This window comes from Apodemus sylvaticus, chromosome X, assembly GCF_947179515.1.
Source record: "Apodemus sylvaticus chromosome X, mApoSyl1.1, whole genome shotgun sequence".
Taxonomy (NCBI): Eukaryota; Metazoa; Chordata; class Mammalia; order Rodentia; family Muridae; genus Apodemus; species Apodemus sylvaticus.
In genome coordinates, this window is record NC_067495.1 from 127,679,795 (window position 1) to 127,702,714 (window position 22,920).

The 22,920-nt window shown below is 42.9% G+C and overlaps 1 protein-coding gene across 1 annotated transcript; it reads left to right on the forward strand.

The window, feature by feature from the left end:
- The first annotated feature begins 8,588 nt into the window (after positions 1-8,588).
- On the forward strand, positions 8,589-18,004 carry Rbmx2 (RNA binding motif protein X-linked 2). Its single transcript, XM_052171361.1, has 6 exons — positions 8,589-8,694; positions 8,912-9,027; positions 11,128-11,179; positions 13,675-13,804; positions 15,706-15,889; positions 16,345-18,004. The coding sequence occupies exons 1-6, from the start codon at positions 8,690-8,692 to the stop codon at positions 17,334-17,336; spliced, it is 1,479 nt and encodes a 492-aa protein (XP_052027321.1). The 5' UTR covers positions 8,589-8,689; the 3' UTR covers positions 17,337-18,004.
- The last annotated feature ends 4,916 nt before the right edge of the window (positions 18,005-22,920 follow it).

The window sequence follows — 22,920 nt, forward strand, 5'->3', positions numbered from 1 at the left end:
TTCTGACTGGTGTGAGGTGAAATCTCAGGGTTGTTTTGATTTGCATTTCCCTAATGACTAATGATGATGAGCATTTCTTAAGATGCTTCTTAGCCATTCAAAATTCTTCAGGTGAAAATTCTTTGTTTAGATCTGCACCCCATTTTTAATAGGGTTATTTGGTTCCCTGTGGTCTAACTTCTTGAGTTCCTTGTATATATTGGATATTAGCCCTCTATCGGATGTACGGTTGGTCAAGATCTTTTCCCAGTCTGTTGCTAATAGAAAAGAAACTGGGGAAGACCCTTGAGGACATGGGCACAGGGGAAAAGTTCCTGAACAGAACACCAATAGCTTATGCTCTAAGTTCAAGAATTGACAAATGGGACCTCATAAAATTACAAAGTTTCTGTAAGGCAAAGGACACTGTCAAAAGGACAAAATGTTCCATGTTTTAATTGGCTTTCCTGCTCCTTGGCCCACCCTCTTTTTCCCCTAGTTGAGAGACTGTCTCCTGCTGGATCAAAGTTCCCCCTGGTACTCCTGCTGAGTGGCTTCATTTTGGAATAATATGCCATCATGTGATCTGCCTCAGTAACAAAACACTCCTGAAAAAAATCAAGTTGAAAAATCAGGGTAAAAGTGGGGGCTGGAGAGATGACTCAGCAGTTAAGAGCACTGACTGCTATTCCAGAGGTCCTGAGTTCAAATCCCAGCAATCCCATGGTGGCTCACAACCATCTGTAATGAGATCTGATGCTCTCTTCTGGTGTGTCTGAAGACAACTAAAGTGTATGTATACATAAGAAATAAATAAAATCTTAAAAAATAAAACAACAGAAAATGGTGAAAGTGACTGAGAAAAGGGTAAAAACTGTCCCTGCAAACAATCTTTTTGAGAACAGAAGGTGAGCATTAGTCAGTAAGTTGAAATTTCAGTGCAATTTTGACAGCCATTTGGGAACTCAGCAGGCTCCTGCTATCACTTAAAGCTCTTTGTCTATTGAGCTCTGGTTAGATTGACCAAGTGATACATTTTATTATACCTGATCTCATTATCCCCATTTATTTAATCTGGCCTTCATGCATTTTAGACCTACATGCCAGTGTGGTCTTCACATTAAGACTGTGTAGTAAATGTGACTTGTGACCAATGGTGTCTTCTTCTTCCTCACAGCCATCTGTTCCTTAAGCATTTTTTCTTTCTCCATTTCTCCCTGGATCTGAGTTCTGTTTTTTAATCACCTTTGGCAGCTTCACCTTTGAACTCTTTGCTGATTGGGGCATGGAAAAGTACTGCTTTGACCTGGGCGGTGGAAGCAAAGTAAATGTAAATAATGGCAGGCAGGTGGAGATAGAACAAAACACATGTCAGCTTTATGTCTTTTGAAAGGCATATTTACCCTGGAAGTCCCTTACGCTCTTCTTGAAAATTTAAGGTTCTCTGTTCATCCTCTCCAGGTTCTACTTAAGCATCATGTTGCTAATTCTCAAGCTAATTCTCTTGCAAAAGCTTCTTGAAAACTTAGCAAGTGCTCTTGGTTGACTTTGGACGACAGTATTCACAGGTAATCCTTAAAACTCTAAAGTTGTTGTTTTTGAACCATGGAACTCTCTTAGAATCTAAGGCCCCTCCTAAACCTTTTCAAAACGTACCTGCTCATATGAATATACATATACAAACTCAGGATCATTGTAGACTCCCTGGAGCCTATGAATAGATCCCTGCTTAATATCCCCTGAACAAGTGATAAGATCTCCTATTGATGTAGCACTTTTATCATTCTCTTTATTTTTAGCACTGAATCCACAGTTACTGAACAGGCCTTGTAAAACAATATTTATAATCTACTTTTTCAACTCAGGGATGGAAAGTCTACATTCACTCTTTTGTTTTTACCTTGCTTCATTAACTAGAATTATCCCTAAATTTCCCAGTGCAAAAGCAGGGTAACATATAGACTGGCAGGATGCTGTGATTGATGGCTTTCACATCTGGTCATAGTCTACCATTGAGGGAAGTCAAGGCAGGAATTCAAGCAAGAGTAGAGGCAGAGAGTGTGGAGGCCAGCTACTTCCTGGCTTGGTTCTAACAGGTTGCTCAGTTTGCTTTCATCTTTACATTTTTAAGTTTTAATTAAAATGCAAATTCAATATTTTCCCTCTTCTCTTCACTTTTTCTTCCAATGCATCCGACATCCTCCCTGTCAGCCCCTCCCATAATCTGGGTCCTATTTATGGTCTCTTTTTTCTATGATCTACTGAGTCCATTTAGTGTTGCTTGTATGTACAAGATTTCTGGACAGACCATTTGGCATTATATAACTTACTAGGGGGCTCATCCTTGGGGAGGAACAATCTCTCTGTCTGTCTCTCTCTGTCTGTCTGTCTCTGTCTCTTTCTTTCTCTGTATCTCTCTGTCTCTGTCTCTGTCTCCCTCTCTCTGTAGTCATTACTTACCTGTAGTTATTGGTCTAGGTATGGGTCACTTTGATGTATTCCAATGTCTCTTGGTGTTGTCTTTGTGTCTTGTTTAGGGAGGCATACTGTTGTGATGTCATGGGAATACCTTACCTGTCATTTCTCAGAGACACAATCTCATAGCAGACTTCCTCTGACTTTTATAAACATTGTATCTTCTCTTTTGTGATGTTCCTTGAGCATTAGGTATAGGAGTTCTGTTGTAGCTTATCAATTGGGGCTGGGCACCCTAAAATCAGTTGTTCTCTGTGTTTTGGCCAGTTGTGGCTTTCTGTGACGCTCTCCAATCACAGCTAGACTTTATAGCTAAAGATGGCTTTTGAATAATCTCAGATCATTGATCTGTGGCTCTGGAGCTAGCATCAGGAACAGAAGAGAAAGTTTAGCTTGCTTTCTGATACAACCCAGCACCATAGGCCCAAGGATGGTACCACCAAGGGTGGGTAGGGCTTTCCCACATCAATTATTATTCAAGAAAATGCCCCACAGACATGCCCACAGGACAATCTCGTGGAGTCAATTCTTCAGTTGAGACTTCCTCTTCTTAGATGAGTCTAGATTTGTGTCAAGTTGACAAAAATGTTTCGAGAACATCTCAGAAGAGGTGATGGAAATATTTAAGAGCCAGAGGAGCAGCAAAATTGTTATAAAATGATGTCTCCTGAACTTGACAGGGATTTTGCTCAAAAGTTATGATTTCTTTCCTAAAACCTATACAATACACACCAATCGATATTCCAGTATTTAAGGGGGCAGGTTCCCAAGTCTCCTCACATAGGGGTGAGGTGTTTCCTAAGCTTTGGGTATAGGTGAGGTGGTGTGTTTGATGACTGACACCTGACAGTCCCTTATTCTCTGCACTTTGACCAGTTATGGATCTCGGCAATAACCTCCATCCTTTGCAAAAAGAATCTTCTTTGATGAGGGCTGAGAACTACACTAATCTTTGGATATGACAATAAATACTTATAATTCAGTTATTAATTTAGCAAAAATGGTAGTGTAGATTCTCCTTTAGACCTCCAGCCATGGATTCTTGGCTAGGTTTTCAGTGCCAACAGGGCCAAGCATAAGTTCCCTCCTATAGAGCAGGCTTTAAGTCCAATCAGACAGCTCTTTGTTTCACCCAAGATAGTAGTGTCACTGGTGTACTGTTGGGCATATCTTGCCGAGTCAATCATTGAAGATTGTGAGGGTTTATAGCTGGGTAGGACTGTTGATTACTCTTCTCCCATGGCAGCTTGCACTTGACACTATGAGAGCTAGCCACCAGGAAGTGTCTTCCAGGTCAGAAACAGTTTGAGTTCTCTCAGAAAAGACTTACTATTTAAGAGTTATAGGTTGATTAAGCATAAGACAGAGTGGTTAATGTCATAGGGAAGGTGTGAATGATTGGCATCAGGATCAGATGAGGAAGAAATAATTCTGTTACTATAAGCCCGGTGGGTAGAAAACAGATTGCCAGTTCATACAGATAAGTGGCTGACAGTTGAGATACATCTTGCGGACAGTCACTACAGTAGATGGATGCTGTGCTAAGAGCATTTCTAGCAGATGCACAACCACAGGTAAAAGTGAGTGTGTGAGTACATGTATGTGTATGTATGCATGCATGTGCATGCACAAGTGTGTGTACATGTGGTGTAAGTGTGTAATAGAAGAAGATAGGTATTGAGAAAGGATTATTAAAGGGGAAGTGGGAGGAGGTGAGGGGAGGAGGGAGAAGTAGTTATGATCAAAATGCCATTTTACTTCATTATGAAATTCTTGAGTCTTTAAAAAGTGAAACAGAAGGAGAGACCTGCAAGAAAATTAAGAGCAGCAATGCTTCCATGGCTCTGGGATTGGAGTCAGAACATTCCAAAAACTAGGAATGATAATACAGATGTCCTGAGTCAGGTCTCTGTTTAAGAAACAGCAAGGGGTGGCTGGGGAGATGGCTCAGAGGGTAAAGGACTTGCCATGAAAGTGTGAGTGCCTAAGTTTGGATGTCCAGCACCTATGTAAATGCCAGCCTGTCTGCAGGGTCTGTTCTCAGTAGGTATAGACATGGAATCTCTGGGGCAAGCTGGCTTGCTACATTAGTTGAATCTGTAAGTTCTAAGTTTGACTGAAAGATCCTACCTTAATATAGAAGATGGAGAATGACCAAGGAAGATGTCCAACATCAAACTCAATGCATGTGTACACCACATATTCATGACTGAGCATACACAACAGGCATGTGCACCACACACATATGCTTATGCACATGCACTCATGCTTTTGGGTTGTCTGTCAGAACTTGAGGGTAAAATACTGCTAAAGTGACCACAATTTTTCAGTTTGATCAACCACCTCTCCTTTATAAAATAGCAAAACCTCATCACACTTTGTCTTCCTAGCCTGCTTCACTTTTCCTTTATAGCATTTATTGACACTGAGTGTACACTTACACATTAATTTTCCATCTTCTTCAATAAGAATACCTGCTCCACAGAGACAGGAACTCTGCATGATTTGTTCATTGTTATATCTCCAGCATCTAGGGCAGCATTTGACATTTAATAGATGCTTGTTAAATATTTGTTGAGTGAATGAATAAATGGCAAAAGGAAAGAAATGCCAGGAATGCTCTTCCAAGATAACAGCAATAAAAACAGAAGTAGTATCTGGATTAAGATATGACTATTATAATCGTATAGATAGGGACCAATGGGAAACAAAGGCATCTTTTACCATCTATACCTTGAGGGTGTAAAAGAGCAGAATCTCACCTATGCAGATCTGACAGTGTTTCCTGGGCATAATGTAAAGAATTCAGAAGTAGGTGCTCTCACCAGAAACTGGCAGAAATGAAGAGACCTTTGTCTTTGTCTTTGTTTTGTTTTGTTTTAGAGAAAAGACTGAATGGGGCTTTGGAGTTTAAGCAGGTTTCAATCAGAGAGAGGATGGTGGCCCAGTGTATGTGTCTTCTCTTAGCAGAAGTGCATAGTTTGCATAATATTTGGGACTCAAAAGAATGCAGACAAGTGCAGGCTAGATGAATTTAAGGTTTTATGCACAGGATCCAGGAGAAGATAGGAGTTAGGGCAATTATGATAACTGAAAGATCTGGAGGTGATAATTATTTGTTATCAGACTGTGATTTGAAGAGATGTAACTTGCAGATACTGCAGAAGCTCTTGGTGATTGGATGAGGATTCTAGGGTGGGGTACAAATAAGAACAAAAGGTGAAAACCTGCTTTTGAACCTAGAAAATCTGGAAAAGAGCATTTTCAGGGCTTCACATAGGGAAATCAGAAAGCGAAACTGCTTTGGGGTGTGTTGTGGTGAAAAGAAGAGAACATTGATTGACCAAAAATTTCAGCCATTTTGTTAATATGGAGACTACCTTTGAATTCGTTAGATTGTACTACATGTTACATTCAACAAGTTCTAAATGAGTGTTGTTGATGGATATCACCATGGATGGTAAACCAGTTTCCTTTTCTCCAGTGGTAAGGTTAGAGGGCACTTTGGACCTTTATCCCCTTCAACTCAGACTTAGAGATATATTCTAGGCATTAAAACTTAATCAATTCCTAATAACTATAAACAGAACCATGAAAAATTGGCTTCCTTGCTTCTTTTCTTCTGACTCTGTAGCAGTGATCAAATTTACAGGTCTAAATGTGACTTGCCATTTATAGCAGTGGAACTGAAGGTCTCAGAAAGTCTCTAGTACTTGAACATTTGGATTTTTTTAAAGCATCTTCAGTTTCAGAGCATCTCTGCTGATTGGGTATGGTAGCTGGGAGAGACAGGAGGATCAGGAGTTCAAGGCCAAACTGTGTGCTATATGAGAACCTGACTCAGACAAAACAAAATAAACCCCAAACCAATGAGCACTTCTGCCATCTCCAATAGTTAGTTAGGAATTCTCCTCATAGTCTCATCATAAATGGTCCTTCCATTTTCTGGCCTCACTTTCTCTTACGCTCCAGCTTCCTTCTGAAATGCAGATGACTGAGCCCCAGGTGGAGCCCTGACTCTCTTATTTTACAGTTACCAGAAGACACTAGCAAGATAGTACTGCCTGCAAGCTTATCACCTTGCAAGTGGCTACTTTAGCCCTACCAACAAAGCAGATGGAGATTTCTAGGAACAGATAAAAACCCATATGCAATCTGTCACTGTTTAGTTTTCACTGGCAAGATGATTTGATGAAGTTAATGAATAGCAGAGTTGAAGGGGAGGAGAGGGGACAGCTGCACTGGAGCAAGGAAGTCAAAGGCAGTCCCCAGTTCACAGACAGAAGAGGAGAAGCTTTCCTTGCTGGGCAGCTTTTGCTTCTTACAGGGAACTGGTTGTAGCTTGAGCCACTTGATGGGACGCTTATCATCATCAAAATACTATTATGGATGGCCTAATATCTGGTGCTCTGAATAAAGCTCACTCAGACTACTTATTACCCATCTCTGGACCTTCACTTTTAGAACAATATGGTTCATGAGCAGATGCTGATAAAGACATATGCAAGATGAATTAAATCTTCTATATGGGTTATATCACACATTATGTGTCATCATTTTCTTCGCTTCGTTAGGTAGCTAGACAGACATTAGGAGGCCATTGAGGATGGGCCCCTCCATTAGAATCATCTTTGCATTTCTTTACGGTTTAAAATGCCATATGTAAAGGTGGAGGTATCAGAGCTTTATTAAAGCTCATCAAGAGAAAGTTACTTCCTCTTGTTAAAAGAATGGATTCTAAGTTCTACCTCTGGTCCTAATGCTAGAGATGTAATATTCTGATCAGCCTCAAATGAGAATATTACATGTTGTCCCTTATCTTAAGAGTTCCATACTGCCTTTAACCACAATATTTGGGAGGCAGAGGCAGGTGAATCTCTGTGAATTTCAAGCCAGTCTGCTCTACAAAGTGAATTCCAGGAGAGCCAAGCTCTATAGTGAGACTATGTTTCCAGGGGTGGGGAGGAGTTCCATGCAAAATGGTGACACTACCAAAATTAATTAGCAGATTTAATGCAATACCTTTCTAAATTCTGATATATTTCACAGGTTTAGAAAAATAGTACAAGAATTCATATGGAACCACAAAAGACCACAGATAGAAAAGAAATCCCAAGGAATAAGGATAACGCTGATACTATTATTACTTGACCTCAAATTTTACTATAGAGTTATTGTCATAAGGACAGCCTGGTACTGCTATAAAAGTAGACATTAATATCAATGAAATAGAATAAAAGAATCCAGAATAAAATGCCAAAGCTATTCCCACTTAAGTTTGACAAAGGAAGCGAAAACATATATTGGGGAAAAGATAATGTACTTAAGGAAAATGCTGGAAAAATTGAATTTCTATCCGAAGAAGACAGAAATGTGTATGCCCTGAGAGTACAAGTGCCCTCAGAGGCCAGAAGAGCAGGATGGATGTTCTGAAGTTGCAGTTGTGTGCCACCTGTTTTGGGTGCAGGTCTTCTGGAAAAATCAGCAAATGGTCTTAATCACTGAGCCACTTCTCTAGACATTCAAGCTAAATTTTTTGAAGCCCAGTTTCTTCCTCTGTAAAATGGGGGTGGTATCTCATGGGGGTGGTATTTCATGGGGTTGTTGGGAGGCCAGCCTGGTCTACAGAGCGAGTTCCAAGACAGCCAGCGCTATGCAGAGAAACACTGTATGGGAAGAGATTGAATGAAAAATGAAAATGGCAGAAACTGAGCCCCTCGGAGGCAGAGATTTAGGGTAAGGGCAGGGTGAGGAATGCTGGGAGGAGCCATTGGTGTGAGACTTAGCCTAACAGGGACAGCATGCATAAATTGTCTACCATTCAGAACTTTTAAATTTTCTAACTCTTCCATTGATAGGTACTAATCTGACAATGCTAATTTTTGCCTGCTTCTGGAAAAAAAGCCACATTCGTTGTACGAATCTGTAGGTATTTAATTCAGACTGTAGAGGTACATGGATCCATTATAACGCCCAGCCCAGGCTCCCACCGTCGCTCTGCATCAAAAAGAAAGCAGGAAATAACTAGGGAACTGTTCCTCCTCCGGAGGAATGCCTGAGAAAGCGCTTCTGCGTTACTGCGCAGGTGCCAAGTCTTAGCGTGCGGGAACTTCCGGCGGAAGTTCCGCCTCGATTTCCACTGGCTCCAATCTGAGCTGGGTGCTCGGGTTGCGCGAACGCTTCGGAGCCTCACCCGGAAGCTGTTGTCTTAAGAGAGCCGCGCGAAGATGCGAACATGAAGTAAGGATTTAGTTTCTCTGAGGATAGGGGAGGAAGGGAGAGTGGAGTGAGGATGGCCTCCCGTGAGGGCGGCGACCGGCCCTCGCCTTCAGGGCCTCGGGGCGGGAGAAGATAGGTAGGTAGAAGGCGGGCTGTGAGGACGGGGCGGGAGAAGTTCGGTTTCTAGAAGGCGGGCTGTGAGGAAATGAACTTACTGTCTGTTCCTCCTCCCGCGCAGCCCTTTAACTAAGGTGAAGCTGATCAACGAACTCAATGAGCGAGAGGTTCAACTTGGGGTGGCAGAAAAGGTTTCTTGGCACTCGGAATACAAAGACAGCGCCTGGATCTTTCTTGGTAAGGTCCACATTTTTTTTCTCTGAGGTGCCTTCCTGAGTCTGCCCGGCCCCGCCCCTCCCCCTACCCCCTCCTGGTCACTTAGTGCCGCTGGTCATCACTTCTGAACTAGCTCATCCCCTCACACTCTTGCAGCTAGTCTGCTCACAGGACCGTTTGTTGTTGTTGTTGTTGTTTTTTTTTCCAGTTGCCTTCTATGATAGCCAGTGCTTCTTTAGTTTGCCATTCATTAACTTTTAAATTCTCTAACTCTTCCATTGATAGGTACTAATCTGACAATGCTAATTTTTGCCTGCTTCTGGAAAAAAGCCACATTCGTTATCTGAATCTGTAGGTATTTAATTCAGACTGCAGAGGCACATGGATCCATTATAATGCCCAGGCTCCCACCAGCACTCTGCGTTCATTATATTATGCCATTCATTATATTAAATATATTAAAAATCTTGCTACTTGGCTTCGACAGTTAATTCCACAGTCAACCCATAATTATGTCAAAGAAACTGAGGCACAGACGGGTTACTAGACTTGCTTAAGGTCATATGCTGCAGCACTCAAAACTGTGGGGCTTACACTCTTAGTCACTAGCTCATGTCGACCATCTGCCCTTCCTTGGAATTATTTTCTCCTATAAGTGGCTTCTGTTTCTAGTCCTTTACTGTACGGTTAGGTACCTGGACAGACATTAGCTGGCTTGGAAGACATTGAAGGTTGATTGAAAATTAGCTTGACTCCTGTGTAACATTTGAAAGGTCATCTGAAAGTGTGCAGAGATCAGGGAAGCTACTTCTGATGGAAAGAATACAGTCTGTATTACACCCCTGGCCCTGGGTGGATACCAGGACATTTTCAGGACCCCTAAATGTTACATACTAGTGTGCCCCCTTCCTTAAGACTTAATCCAACAGGGCTTTAAATCATCTGGCCAGGAGACACCTGTCAGGAGAGTCCAGTCACCTACAGACATGCTAAGGCCATGGGAGGAAAATGATCCCCAGTGCAGTTGTTACTGAAGTCTGTCTGAAGTTGACCTGCTATTTGTTCTCACTTAGCCCCCGCCCTCCCTTTCCATCAGCTCTCTGGGTGCTCTACAGAATCCTGAGCTGCTTGCCCCTGTCACTCTGGACTTTCTCATTTCAAATCTAAAGGCTCTCCTGTCCGGTACAGCTGCTTCTCTGCCTCTATTTCTGTACTCTCCCACTTGCTTGACTTCCCAATTCCAAAGGCACGGCTACATCTTAATCAGCTCCCTCCTCCCAGGAGCTGGTGAATCTTCCAACTCGCCTCCCTCTCAGCTCTGTCTCAAATGCTAATCAAAGAGACCTCAAGCTTCCTCCTTAGTCTGTTTTAGAATTATTTTATCAAGATTAGAGATTGAGAGCCTTTGTAAAAGGGAACTCTTAAGTCTTTGGTGAAAATATTACTATTGTGTGTTCACTTTATGTCACAACCAAAATCCTACAGTTTGCCTTTTGAAGAGGATGTTTTAGAGGTATCGTGGTAAACACTTTCTATGCCTCATTTTATTTTATTTCTATAATACTCCTTTGAGGCAAATATGTTAACATCCCCTCTTTACATATGAGGGAAGCCATGCAGGGAGGAAAATTGTTTCCTGTGAAATGTTTAACACTTTCCTTTAGAAATCTTAGCTTGTACATACATAGTTGAGGGTAATAACAGTATACTTGAACTCAGTGTTTATGAAATCTGAGTCTTGTGCAGGAAATCACCTGCTTTATAGGATTTTGGATGTGAGGACTCAATGAGAAGATTAATTAGGTAAGTGATGATCCCAGTTAATTACTTTTTTCTTTTTCTTTTCTTTCATTTTATCCTTTTTTTTTTTTTTTTTTTGAGGCAGAGTTTCACTATGAAACTCACTGTGTAGACCAGGGTTGCCTCAAACTCACAGAGATCTGAGTTAATTACTTTTCTTCCCCACTACTGTCACTGTACACACTCTGTCATTGTATTAGACTGATATTTTTGAGCTCAAGGCTTGTTTAATCTGCACCTCCAGTGTCCAGCCTAAAGTGTAGCGTGCAGTGAACACTTGATTGATGTTTGCTGAACCGGAGTGTTTGTGCTTTCTTCTAGGAGGGCTTCCTTATGAACTGACAGAAGGAGACATCATCTGTGTGTTTTCACAGTAAGTCCTCTGTTATTTCCTATCTCTTGGATGCATGGAACAGTTTGCATCCATGCTGAAGCTGGGTGTGGAATTGTACACCTCTAAATGCCAGTAGACAAGAGGCTGAAGTAGGAGGATTATTTGGGGTCAGCCTGGGCTACATAATACATTCCAGATCAGCCTGTCCTACAAAGTGAGGCCCTGCCTCAAAAAGCTACCAAAGCCATTTTAATTCTAGGCTGAATGACATCCCTGCATAGGGAAGGCTAGACCCTATATCAGTCCCAGGCTAGATAAGGTTCCAGAGAGTAACCACATGGGGGATCCCAGAGCTTGGATCATTTGAGAGTCTGTCTGAGGGATTTTAATCCATTTCTGTAATTTTTACTAAGCCTTCTTCAGCATGGGCTTGCATCAGAACTGACTGGGATTCTCAGGAAGGTGCAGTATTGCCCTTTTGCTTTGGGTTCATGAAAACTCTGGGTCATTCCTGATCATAGGGCTCTCTGAGCCTTACCTGTGGTATTAGACGTTGCCTGGTATGCTTTATCAGCATTGTTGAATTGCTCTCTGAAATGGTTTATACTAATTTCTACTCTAACTGGAATGCCAATTTACCCTTTTTTTGGAGATGGGGTTTCTCTGTAGCCCTGGCTGTCCTGCAACTCTCTGTAGACCAGGCTGGCTTTGACTCAGAGATCTGTTTGCCTCTGCCTCCTAAGTGCCGGGATTAAAGGCATGTGCTATCACGACTCAGTTCAGATCTTGATCAAAGTTATTTAACTCTAAGGTAGGAGGCTAAATTGTGTTTTTTATTGGGATTATATTAACATTTTTTTATTAACTTTCTGGGAGATTTTGACATCTTTCTTTCTTTCTTTTTTTTTTTTTTGTTATTTTTTGGATTTGTTTTTTTTCCGAGACAGGGTTTCTCTGTATAGGTTTGTTTTATTTTATATTCATTCTTTCTAAGGAATCAAATTCTTTAAGGTTGCAAATTTCCCTGGGTATAGCTGGCTTAGCTACATCCTACAAATTTTCATGTATTTTAATTTTTAAAAAAATTTTTAAATGATATGCCCTTGACATTTTAATTTTTGTTTCATTTTAGTTTATTCAATTATTAGCTAAAGAATAGTTTTCAAGTTCTAGTTAGTAGTAAGTTTTTAAAATATTTTTATTAATTATTTTTATATACTTCGTATTTTATTCCCCACCCTGCCAACCCCTGTCCACCCTCTGACTGTTCCACATATCATACCTTTTCCCCTCCTCCTGTCTCCACCACATGGATGTCCCCACCCCTCACCCCACCTGACCTCTAAACTCCCTGGGGCCTCCAGTCTCTTGAGGGCTAGGTGCATCATCTCTGAATGAACACAGACCCAGCAGTCCTCTACTGTATGTGTGCTAGGGGCCTCATATCAGCTGTCGTATGCTGCCTGTTTGGTGGTACAGTGTTTGAGAGATCCTGAGGGTCCACATTAACTGAGACTGCTGGTCCTCATACAGGGTCACCCTCAGCTTCATTCAGCCTTCCCTAATTCAACAGCAGGGGTCAGCTGCTTCTGCCCATTGGTTGGGTGCAGTTATCTGCATCTGACCCTTTCAGCTGCTTGTTGGGTTTTTCAGAATGCTGTCATGCTAGGTCCTGTTTTGTGAGCACTCCATAGCCTCAGTAATAGTGTCAGGTCTTGGGACCTCCCCTTGAGCTGGATCCTACTTTGGTCCTGTCGCTGGACCTTCTTTTCCTCAGACTCCTCTCTATTTGCATCTCTGCAGTTCTTTCAGACAGGAACAATTATGGGTCAGAGTTTTGATTGTGGGATGGCCCCCTCTTCCTCATTTGAAGCCCTGTCTACCTGCAGGAGGTGGGCTCTATAAGTTCCCTGTCCCCACTGTAGGGGATTTCATCTAAGGCCTCTCCCTTTGAGTCCTTAGAGTCTCTCACCTCCAAGATCTCTGGTGCATTCTGGAGGGTCCCCCCAAACCTCCTATCTTCCAAGGTTGCCTCTTTTCATTCTTTCTGCTGGCCCTTAGGACTTTATTCCTTTTCCCTCCCCCAATGTCAGATCAGGTTCCCCTTTCCGGCTTCTTTTTAAAAATTATTTTTTTAAAAAAAATTATGGATGTTTTGCTTATATGTATGTCTGTACTATGCGAGAGATAGAAGAGGACACTGGATTCCCTGGAACTGGAGTTCTGGATGGCTGTGAGCCTCCAAATGTGTGCTGGGAATCACACTGGGTCTTCTGGAAGAGCTGCCTGCCAGTGCTCTTATTTATTGAATCCTCTCTATAGCTCCAGTAGCAGGTTTTGTTTAAACTATTATTTCTAGTTTTATCACACTGATTGTTGAGTATATGCTGTAGATATTAGAGATTATGTTAAATAATTTTAACTCTATTTTCAATCTATTGTGTCATTTACAGTACTCTATTATGTGAATTTTGTTTGATTATTCAGAATGAAAGACTTTACATTTTAAGTGAATAAAACTTTTTATAAAATAGATATGGGGAGATTGTCAACATTAATCTTGTGAGAGACAAGAAGACTGGGAAATCCAAAGGATTCTGTTTCCTGTGCTATGAAGATCAGAGGAGCACAGTTCTGGCTGTTGACAATTTCAATGGAATTAAGGTAAATGTGCTTACTGTGCAGTCTTTGGCTGGCCTTTTCCTGTGGATGGGGACAGCTTCACTTTTTTTGCCTGCTGTTTACAGCTGCAGGAATAGTCCTGGTCATCTGGATGTACCGTGGGGGTTGTAGAAGTGCGTAGACACATTGGATGGGGAGTGATTCCGGGAAACCATTTTCTGGCTCATGCCTTGCCAGGAATTGTTCCTTTTCCCTATGTGTTAGCAAACTGTTGTTCCAGAAACATGGGTCTGTGTCTCCTTATCTGGCGGATGTTTTTTATGCACATTTTCCATCTGTTCTAGTACATTAGAGAATGAAGAGACTAGAGGCACTGCTCTTGGATATTTGCTGGGTTAGGGAACTGGGAGTTTCATCATGGCTTTCTGAGCTAAAACAGAGCCATGTATATCTAGTCTATGATTTCCGTGATTTAACATATTGGCTCCTGGAAATTCTTTAGTTAAAATCTGGTGACCAATTCTATAAAAATAAGCCATTGTGAAATTTTAAGGGAGTGGCATTCACAAGAGATCATCATCAGAGGAAAACTGCTTTTTAAAAAAAGTATATCAAAATGAGAAATAGAATGGATGACAGAAGTTTTTAAGGCTTAAATGTACAAGTAAAAATGTACCCTTGTAGTGGAACAGTGAAATTAATCTTTAGATTTTGGATGATATTGCCCACATAGTAAGTGTGTCTGCTTGAAAATAGACTATTTATAGGGCAAAGGATTAATTTTATTGTTGTTCTCCTGGAAAACTCTAGCTTATAGCCCAGTAATCAGAGTGGACTGAAAGTTCCTCTATGGTAGGAGTAGAAAAAGGCGGGAGAGCTCAAGGGCAAAGGGCGTAGGACTGGGAGTGTAGCACAGTACTGAGAGGGCCTCTGTCAGAGGCAAGACCTGAGTTCAGCACCACCGCCACCCCTACCGCCACCACCATCACAATCACAGCAAGAACAAAAGCATTTTGTTCCCTTGCTCTTATTTTGCCTCCTGATTACTTTGTTGAAAAAGCAGCCATAACACTAAACATGTTTCTAGTCCTCATGTTTTCCTAGGGCATGTTGTTTTCTTGTTAAATGTGTATAACTTTATATGTATGTATACACATTCATGCGTGTGATGCCTTAAGTCAGGCATCAATCCTTAGAATCTGTCTACCTTCTCTTCCCCCCTTCCTCTTTAAATTTTTTGTTTTTCTGAGACAGGGTTTCTCTGTGTAGTCCTTGCTGTCCTGAAACTAGCTCTGTAGACCAAGTTGGTCTCAAACTCAAATTTACCTGCCTCTGGGATTAACCACCACTGCCAGGTTTTTCCTCTTCCTCTTCCTCTTCTCTTCTCTTCTCTCTCCCTCCCTCCCTCCCCTCTCTTTCTCTCAGGTTTTCTCACTTCTCTGGAATTTCACAGGTAGTTGCTTGGCCAGTGAGCTCCAGCAGTATGCCTGTGTGTTCCTCACAGTGCTAGAGTTACAAGTGTATACCACCATACTGATATTATGTGTGTTCTTGGTATTGACCTCAGGTTCTTATTCTTACAAGGCAAGTTTTACCAACTGAACACAGTTCCTTATAGACAATCAGATGTTTTTTAAATTGAAAATTCTCACAGTTTTTCATGATTCTGTGCTTTAGGGCAATACTTCTGATTATTTTTTAAACTTCGTGATACAGAATATGAAGAGATTTGTATATCAAGGCGGGAGGGGTAGGCTCTGTGCACAATTGGTCCAGAGGGCTTACTTGCCCCCAGGCCCAATTTAGCTGCCCTGAGTGCTATGCATGCCTTCTTTAATTGTTTCCTTACACAAGGCAATGGGTGTGGTTCAAACCTTGGTTCTCGTTTGTTTAAATAGTCTGATTCAGGAGCTGTCTTTGCTGAAACTTTCCCTTTTGCTTAGATTAAAGGAAGAACTATTCGTGTGGACCATGTGGCAAACTACCGGGCTCCTGAGGAATCAGAAGATGTGGATGATGTGACTAGAGAGCTCCAGGAGAAGGGCTGTGGGGTGAAAACGCCCCCATCAAGTCCTCCTGAAGTCTCTGAAGACGAAGATGTCAAGCTCACCAAAAAGCACAAAAAAGGTGGAGTGTTAAAACTCAGTAGAAGAGTCTTAGTGCCTTCTTTCCCAAGCATGCATAGATAAGCAATAATCCACACGTGAGTGTAAAAGGGAAAGGTGTGAGAATGCTTACTATGGTTAAGAAAGCAGGGGTATCTAAGGGAAGAAGGCTAGTAGTGCAGGCAATGTCTTCTGAAACCCTTGCGGATCTCAAAATGAGATTGTTTTTGGACATAAAGACCTTCTATGTGGGGTTGTCTGGTACAACTTGACCCATCAGGAGCAACAGGTGTCCTATTTGATTCTCAAAGGCATAACCTGTGACTGCTTCCTGCTGCTGCCTGGGATGTGTATTACATGCACATTTTCCATTTTTGGAATGTCTCAGTTTTATCTGATATACAGAGAGAAGAAAGTCGTATTTTAAAGAGATTTTTTTTGTGTATTTTCTTTTTCTTCTTGATTGCCCCCTCTTAGACAAAAAAGAGAAAAAGAAAAAAAAGAAAGAAAAAGAGAAGACTGAACACCAGGTCCAGGCAGAGCTGCCATCCCACTCCAGAAGCACGACAGGAAAGGAAAAGGAAAAGAAGCACAGCAGCAAGACCTCAGAGAGAGCACAGAAGCCTGAAGATAGAGAGAGGAAGGAGAGTCACTCGGGTTCCCCTGATGGCAAGAGTTCCTACCGCGGTAGAGAGAGGAAGGAGAGTCACTCGGGTTCCCCTGATGGCAAGAGTTCCTACCGCAGTAGAGAGAGGAAAGAGAGTCACTCGGGTTCCCCTGATGGCAAGAGTTCCTACCGCGGTAGAGAGAGGAAGGAGAGTCACTCGGGTTCCCCTGATGGCAAGAGTTCCTACCGCAGTAGAGAGAGGAAGGAGAGTTACTCGGGTTCCCCTGATGGCAAGAGTTCCTACCGCAGTAGAGAGAGGAAGGAGAGTCACTCGGGTTCCCCTGATGGCAAGAGTTCCTACCGCAGTAGAGAGAGGAAGGAGAGTCACTCGGGTTCCCCTGATGGCAAGAGTTCCTACCGCAGTAGAGAGAGGAAGGAGAGTCACTCGGGTTCCCCTGATGGCAAGAGTTCCTACCGCGGTAGAGAGAGGAAGGAGAGTCACTCGGGTTCCCCTGATGGCAAGAGTTCCTACCGCAGTAGAGAGAGGAAGGAGAGTCACTCGGGTTCCCCTGATGGCAAGAGCTCCTACCGTGGGAGGGCAGAGGACCCTGAGTGGGAGGCAAAGAAAGAGAAACCCAAGCATGAGCACAAGTCCTCAAGCAGGAGGGAGGGAGAAGAAAAGAGCAGAGACAAGGATAGAGGGAGGAGCTCAGGCACTCATTCCAGCAGGCACAGTGGCCATTCTGAAGGGCGGAGTCATAGAAGTAGGAGTAGGAGTCCAGATAAGTCCCATAGGCACAAAAAGCACAGGCACTCTCGGGAGCGGGAGTACTTCCATGCCAGTGACCGTAGACATTACTGAAGCCTGCTTCAGCTGCACGGTTCTTTGAAAATGAGTTTCGTTGCATAATGTCAGTTTCTCTTTGTTGTTATTTCTATATATAAAGATTTGGGGGCTGAATACTTTCAATCCCTTACCTGACAGTTATTGAAAAGGCTATAGTTTCAAAAACCTGACAAACATGATCCATTGTCACTGGGAAGATACTTAGTACTGACCAAAGTGTGTACCTAAAATTTGGTTTATAAATTTGGCCTTTAAACTCATAAACCTCTGATTTAAAATGAGATTGCCAGGGAAGTCAAAACACAAGGCAATGCTGGAGTTCTATTCTTCATGTTAGATATTTAGAGCCCAGCACTGTAGGAACCTATCAGATTGGCAGGTACAACTGTAAAGAGGTGTAGCTCGTGAGATTTGAAGAGCTTGCTAAGGATGTGATAGGATTCTTAAGGCCAGCCAGTACCTTCCTCTTTACATTCCTTTTCTGTTTGTCTTGCCCTGCCAGGGATGGAACCCAGGCCTTTGCACATGCCAAGCGCTGTGCTATTCAGCTCTAGCCCAGTTCCCTTTATTTTGTTTTTAGTTTTTGATGGTTACATACATGTCTATGTATTTTTACTTTGTAACTTATTTATTTGTATTGAGATGAAATTCATATAAAATAAAGTTAACCATTCTAAACAGTTCAGTGGCATTCGGTCCATTCAGTGTTGGGTTAATATCATTTTCATGTCATTTCTACATTCTCTACACTTAAGAGTAGAGACAATCCTTGACAAGCACAAATAGGCTTTTGTTTCTATGGGGTTCAGCTTTTTGTTACTTTTCTCATTTCTGTGACAAAATGTCAAAATGCCAATGAAAGCAGCTTAAGAATGTTTATTTTCTTGTGTTTGTGTGCTCCTGTGCATGCAGGTGTGGGGGCTGTGGATCAGCTTTTGAGTGTCTGTCTCTCTCTACATTTCTTTGATCTCTTACTGCACTGTTTGTGCTCGACTGGTGTGTCTTTGGGATCTGCTTGCTTCTTTTCTTCCAGCATCAGGGTTACAGGTACGAAAATGCTGGGAATCCCAACTCCATCACTTCCCAGGCCCACTCAAATTCATAACAGTTTATTCTGTAACTCTTACTGTTACATATAAATATTGAATAATTATATAAATGGAACCTGATGGAGTCTGTTTAGTATGCATGTAGGTTTTAGGGTTGACCACTTGTTTAGATAAACATTTACGAAACTCTTCTTGAGGAAGACTAGTTTTCCCTCTCATCAGTCTTTAATTGCCCATAGTTCTTCATCTACGGCTGGGGCCTTTGAGATTTCCCTATCCACACTGGTAAGTCAGCTGATGTAATTATTCAGGTCTCATTTAAGCAGCCATGTTGCTGAGATCTCATAAGTGTAGAATCATGGCCCTTAAAATCTTTCCACCCCTTCCTCTGGGTTGTTCCCTTAGCTTTAGGCAGAGGGATGTGTTGTAGGTCTATTAATTGGGGCTGGGCACGATATTGTCAGTTGTACTCTGCATTTTGACTAGTTACTACTGTAATTGTCTCTTGTGAAAGGAAGCTTTGGTGAGGGATGATAACTACATGCTCATTGGTGTGTATAAAGATTTTAGAGTGCAGTTAAAAGAGTCACACTAGTTGAGGAAAGTGGTAGTAGTGTTTTTTCTAAGATCTATCACTTCTTAGCTGTAAATGGCTGGCTAAGACTGTAGTACCAGGCATGATTTCCCCCCTGTTGGATGGACCTAAGTCTAGTTAGATAGCTGTTGGTTACCACCAAAATGTAAGTGCCACAGTTGAACCTTTAAGGATGACCTGCCGTACTGATCACTGCAAATTTTAGGTTTCACAGCTGTGTAGGAGTATTGATTGCTTCCTCTCTTGGCAGCTTGATAGTACCTTTTGGTATAATTAAAGCTAGTCCTCAGGGAAGAGGCTTTCAGGTCAAATCTAGAGCAAATCCTCTTGGGTCCTATGTCCAAAGTGGGTGGTGCCTTCAGCAATAGAGGTTGACTTTAAATTTCAGGGAGGCAACCAAAGGTAACAATAACCTATATTGTTTGGGGAGTCTGTTGGACTCCCATGACCAACAATTGGAAGAGATTTTTCATGCCTGATACTGGGATTTTATTAGATAGTTTAGGTGTACTGGTTGGTTTTGTGTGTCAACTTGACATAAGCTAGAGTGACCAGAGAGGAAGGAGCATTAGTTGAGAAAATGCCTCCATGAGATCCAGTTATAAGGCATTTTCTCAATTAATTCTCAATAGGGGGAGGGCCCTGAAGGAGTTAAGAGGAAGGAGGATGAAGGATTCAGCAGGATGATGAGGCTTAAAGGTGGGGAGTATAGGTTAGGTGAGTGTGGCTAGGCGGCGTGGGGGAAGGTGTCCAGGCGGGCCCTTGCCTGGGTACCTCTGCCCCTGAGGGAACACACACACACAGACATGGTATAGAATAGAGTTTATTCAGAATAGGGGATGGGAGTTAGTGGTAGAGAGAGAGAGGTAGAGAGAGAGGAGAGAGAGAGAGTGGAGGCCGGCCATGACCACGTGGAAGGGGGGGGGGGAGAGCCCCAGGGGCAGAGAGGTGAGAGTATGTGGGAGAGCAGTGAGCAAAGAGAAAGAGGAGGAGCAAGTAGCCCCTCTTATAGTGGGCCAGATCTCTGGGGCGGGGCATACCTGGCTATTGCCAGGTAGGTGTGGGGTGGAGCTTACACAAAACCCCAACAGTCCCCAATGTTTGGTTAATTAATAAAAGAAAAAGAAAAAAGAAAAAAGAAAAGAAGTGACGGCGCATACGGTGAAGCAGGAATAGGGTCGTTGTTGTGATCTGACTGCTTCATGCTGACATTGGGGCGGCGTGTCTCTGGAGAACCTAGAGAAAGGGGTATGGGGGTGATTGTCCAGTCTCAGGAGGACTGGCTGCTTCTTTGCTGTCCAGGATTTGTAGAGCCATTTGAAGATAGATCAGGAGAACAGGTCCAGTAGAAGCTGTCTGCGTCTGGAGAAGCTAAGAGGAGATTGGAGCATCTGAAGGTTGCTTCTCTGGAGCTGTCCTGGATATGGCAAGGGCCTGGACTTAACAAGATGTTGTAACACATTAGTATAGTTAGGGAATAAGACTAAGTACATTTGGGAGAAAGGAAAATTTTCTTAAGATGTACAATTGAAACCCAGAGGAATCCCACCCTTTGGAAAGGTAGTAAAGTGGGAACTTGGGCAGATGTACTTATCTGGATGGAGCCTACTTGGTCCATGAGCAGTAGATCTGGGTAGGTTTCCTGTAGCTAACAAGTTTATTAAAGAGATAACATGAGTTAACCACATGAACAGTCTTTAAGATGAGCCTTTGTGGATCAGAAGGAATAGAATTGAAGGTTGGGAAAGTGACAGCACGGAGAGGAAATATGAAGCATTTAATGGAAACAGAGTTTAGGTAAGGAGATAACTATCTAGCTGTCAATGTAGTCAGAAGTCTGAGGAATAAACAATAACTTAGCAGTTATATTATTAAAGAATGACAGATTCTAATGGCCAGCAGTTCTTTGTGGTCTCTGGTCTCCATGGCGGCTTTGGCTGTCAGTCTGGCTTTTAAGCACAGAAGATGCACGGCTTTTCTCTGTGGAATGGATACCCATGACATGAGAAATGGCTTACCTTTGTTTAGCTAAGTCATTTGACTCAAGGTATCTGGTTTTGTCCACTGCACTTTCAGGCAGCATCCTGTGGTGGTGTCCATCTTTCTTCTGAGACATCCTGTGGTGGTGTCCATCTTTCTTCTGAGACCTCCTGGGAGAAGCTGTCAGGCCTTTGGGAATTCTGTCTGTCTTAAATCTAATAACAAACTTCTGACAAGATTGAGTGCAAGATAGGAGAGCAATAGTTAAAGAGAGACTAGGAATGGAAATCTTAAGTAGCTTTGACAGGTTGTATAGGTAGAGGAAAGTATATTGCCTTGGTTAGTAAAGATGCTAGGATCACAGAAAGAAAGCTGGCAGCAATGGATACACAGGCTATAGGAGCAAATGAGCTAAGGGTGTGGGAACACAGATGGGGAGCAGGCAGGGCAAAGAGAAGGCTTAGACCAGAGATAGATAAAAGCTTAAATGTATAGGATTCGGTCCCATTTACCGGATTGCTTATAGTATGTATTAAGATCCCTTAAAACAATTGGATCTAGGGTATCATTAGGTGGCCATTTTGAATTATTGAGTCTAGACCTTATTGCAGAGGTTTATTAGTTTAGAGACTTGAGATTTTCCAGGAGGCATCCCAGTAGGGTGCCTGGAGGTATCCGCGAAGACACTCTATTTCCCATCAGGTGTGTGGGGGTTTTGTTATATCACAATCGGCGTCCCGGAGAGTGTATATAACAAATAACGGCAGCTAAGCCAGAGGGTCCAGACCATCGTGCGGACTCCTGGGAGCTGAGGCAAAAAGCTGGAAGAAGTAACCTGCCTGAGCCCAGGGTTTGAGAGAACGGCTGAAGCCAATGGGGGGAGACTCAGGATTACTTCTGGAGCGGAATACACCTGTGGTTGAGCGTCATAAAACGAGTGTTAGCTCAGTGTCCAGCTCTAGAAGAAAACTGGCCAGGTCCCTTCTGAACTTAAGAAACCGCCCAGCCAACCGAAAGACCTTACCTTCTTAGGCCGATGGTGTTTGCTAAGGAAGTGCAATCCGATATCTGGGAATGTGGAACTATTTGGTTTAGCGGCAGCGGTGGCGCTCGGAGCAGCAGCGGGCAGCAGCGGTGGCACGTGGTTGCGGGTAGCGGCAGTGCAGGAAGCAGTGGCGCGGTGGGCGGGAGGGGGAGTAACTCCTGGCTGGCTCGCCAGTGTTGGTTTCTGCAGCTGTTGGTTTCTGCGTTGATTTCTGTGGCTGCTGCTGCTGGCCGGGCAACACGTGCGCACCCTGGGCGCCGGGCCGCGGGCCGCGGTGGAACCGTGAACCGCAATGAGGCACGCTAGACCAAATAGCTCCACGTGGACTTTATTTAAGAAGGGGGGGGGTAGCCGGTGGGAAAGGAAGTGGGAAGAGAAAGAAAGAGAGAGAGTAAAGGAGCGCTGCTCAGTTATATACTGGTGGTGATGTAATTACAGGTAAAGGTGGGCTATGGAATTCTGGGTAGATGGCAGCCGTTGCCTAGGCAACGGACCTATACATTGCTTTGCATGGCGTCGCAGACCTCAGGTACCTACGGGCCCAGCCCATGGTGGGTGGTACCATCCCTGGTCTGGTCCTTCTGAGTTCTATGAGAAAGCAGGCTGAGCAAGCCATGAAGAGCAAGCCAGTAAGCAGCACCCCTCCATGGTCTCTGCATCAGCTCCTCGCCTCCTGGCAGGGTTCCAGCCCTGCTTGAGTTCCTGGCCTGACTTCCTCCATGTTGAACTATGATCTGGAAGTGTAAGCCAAATAAATCCTTTCCTCCTCAACTTGCTTTTTGGTTGTAATGTTTCCTCATAGCAATAGTAACCCTAAGTAAGAAACTAGGGCTTTTTAAATTTTTTCTTTTTATTGAAAATAGCCTTTTTTTCCTTGGGATGTATTCTGTTCATGGTTTCTGCTCCTGCTACTACTCCCAGTTCTTTCCT

Coding starts and splice junctions, on each gene's coding strand:
- Rbmx2 (XM_052171361.1), top strand. Junction 11,180..13,674: donor ATCATCTGTGTGTTTTCACA/GTAAGTCCTCTG, acceptor TTTATAAAATAG/ATATGGGGAGATTGTCAACA. Junction 13,805..15,705: donor ACAATTTCAATGGAATTAAG/GTAAATGTGCTT, acceptor CCTTTTGCTTAG/ATTAAAGGAAGAACTATTCG.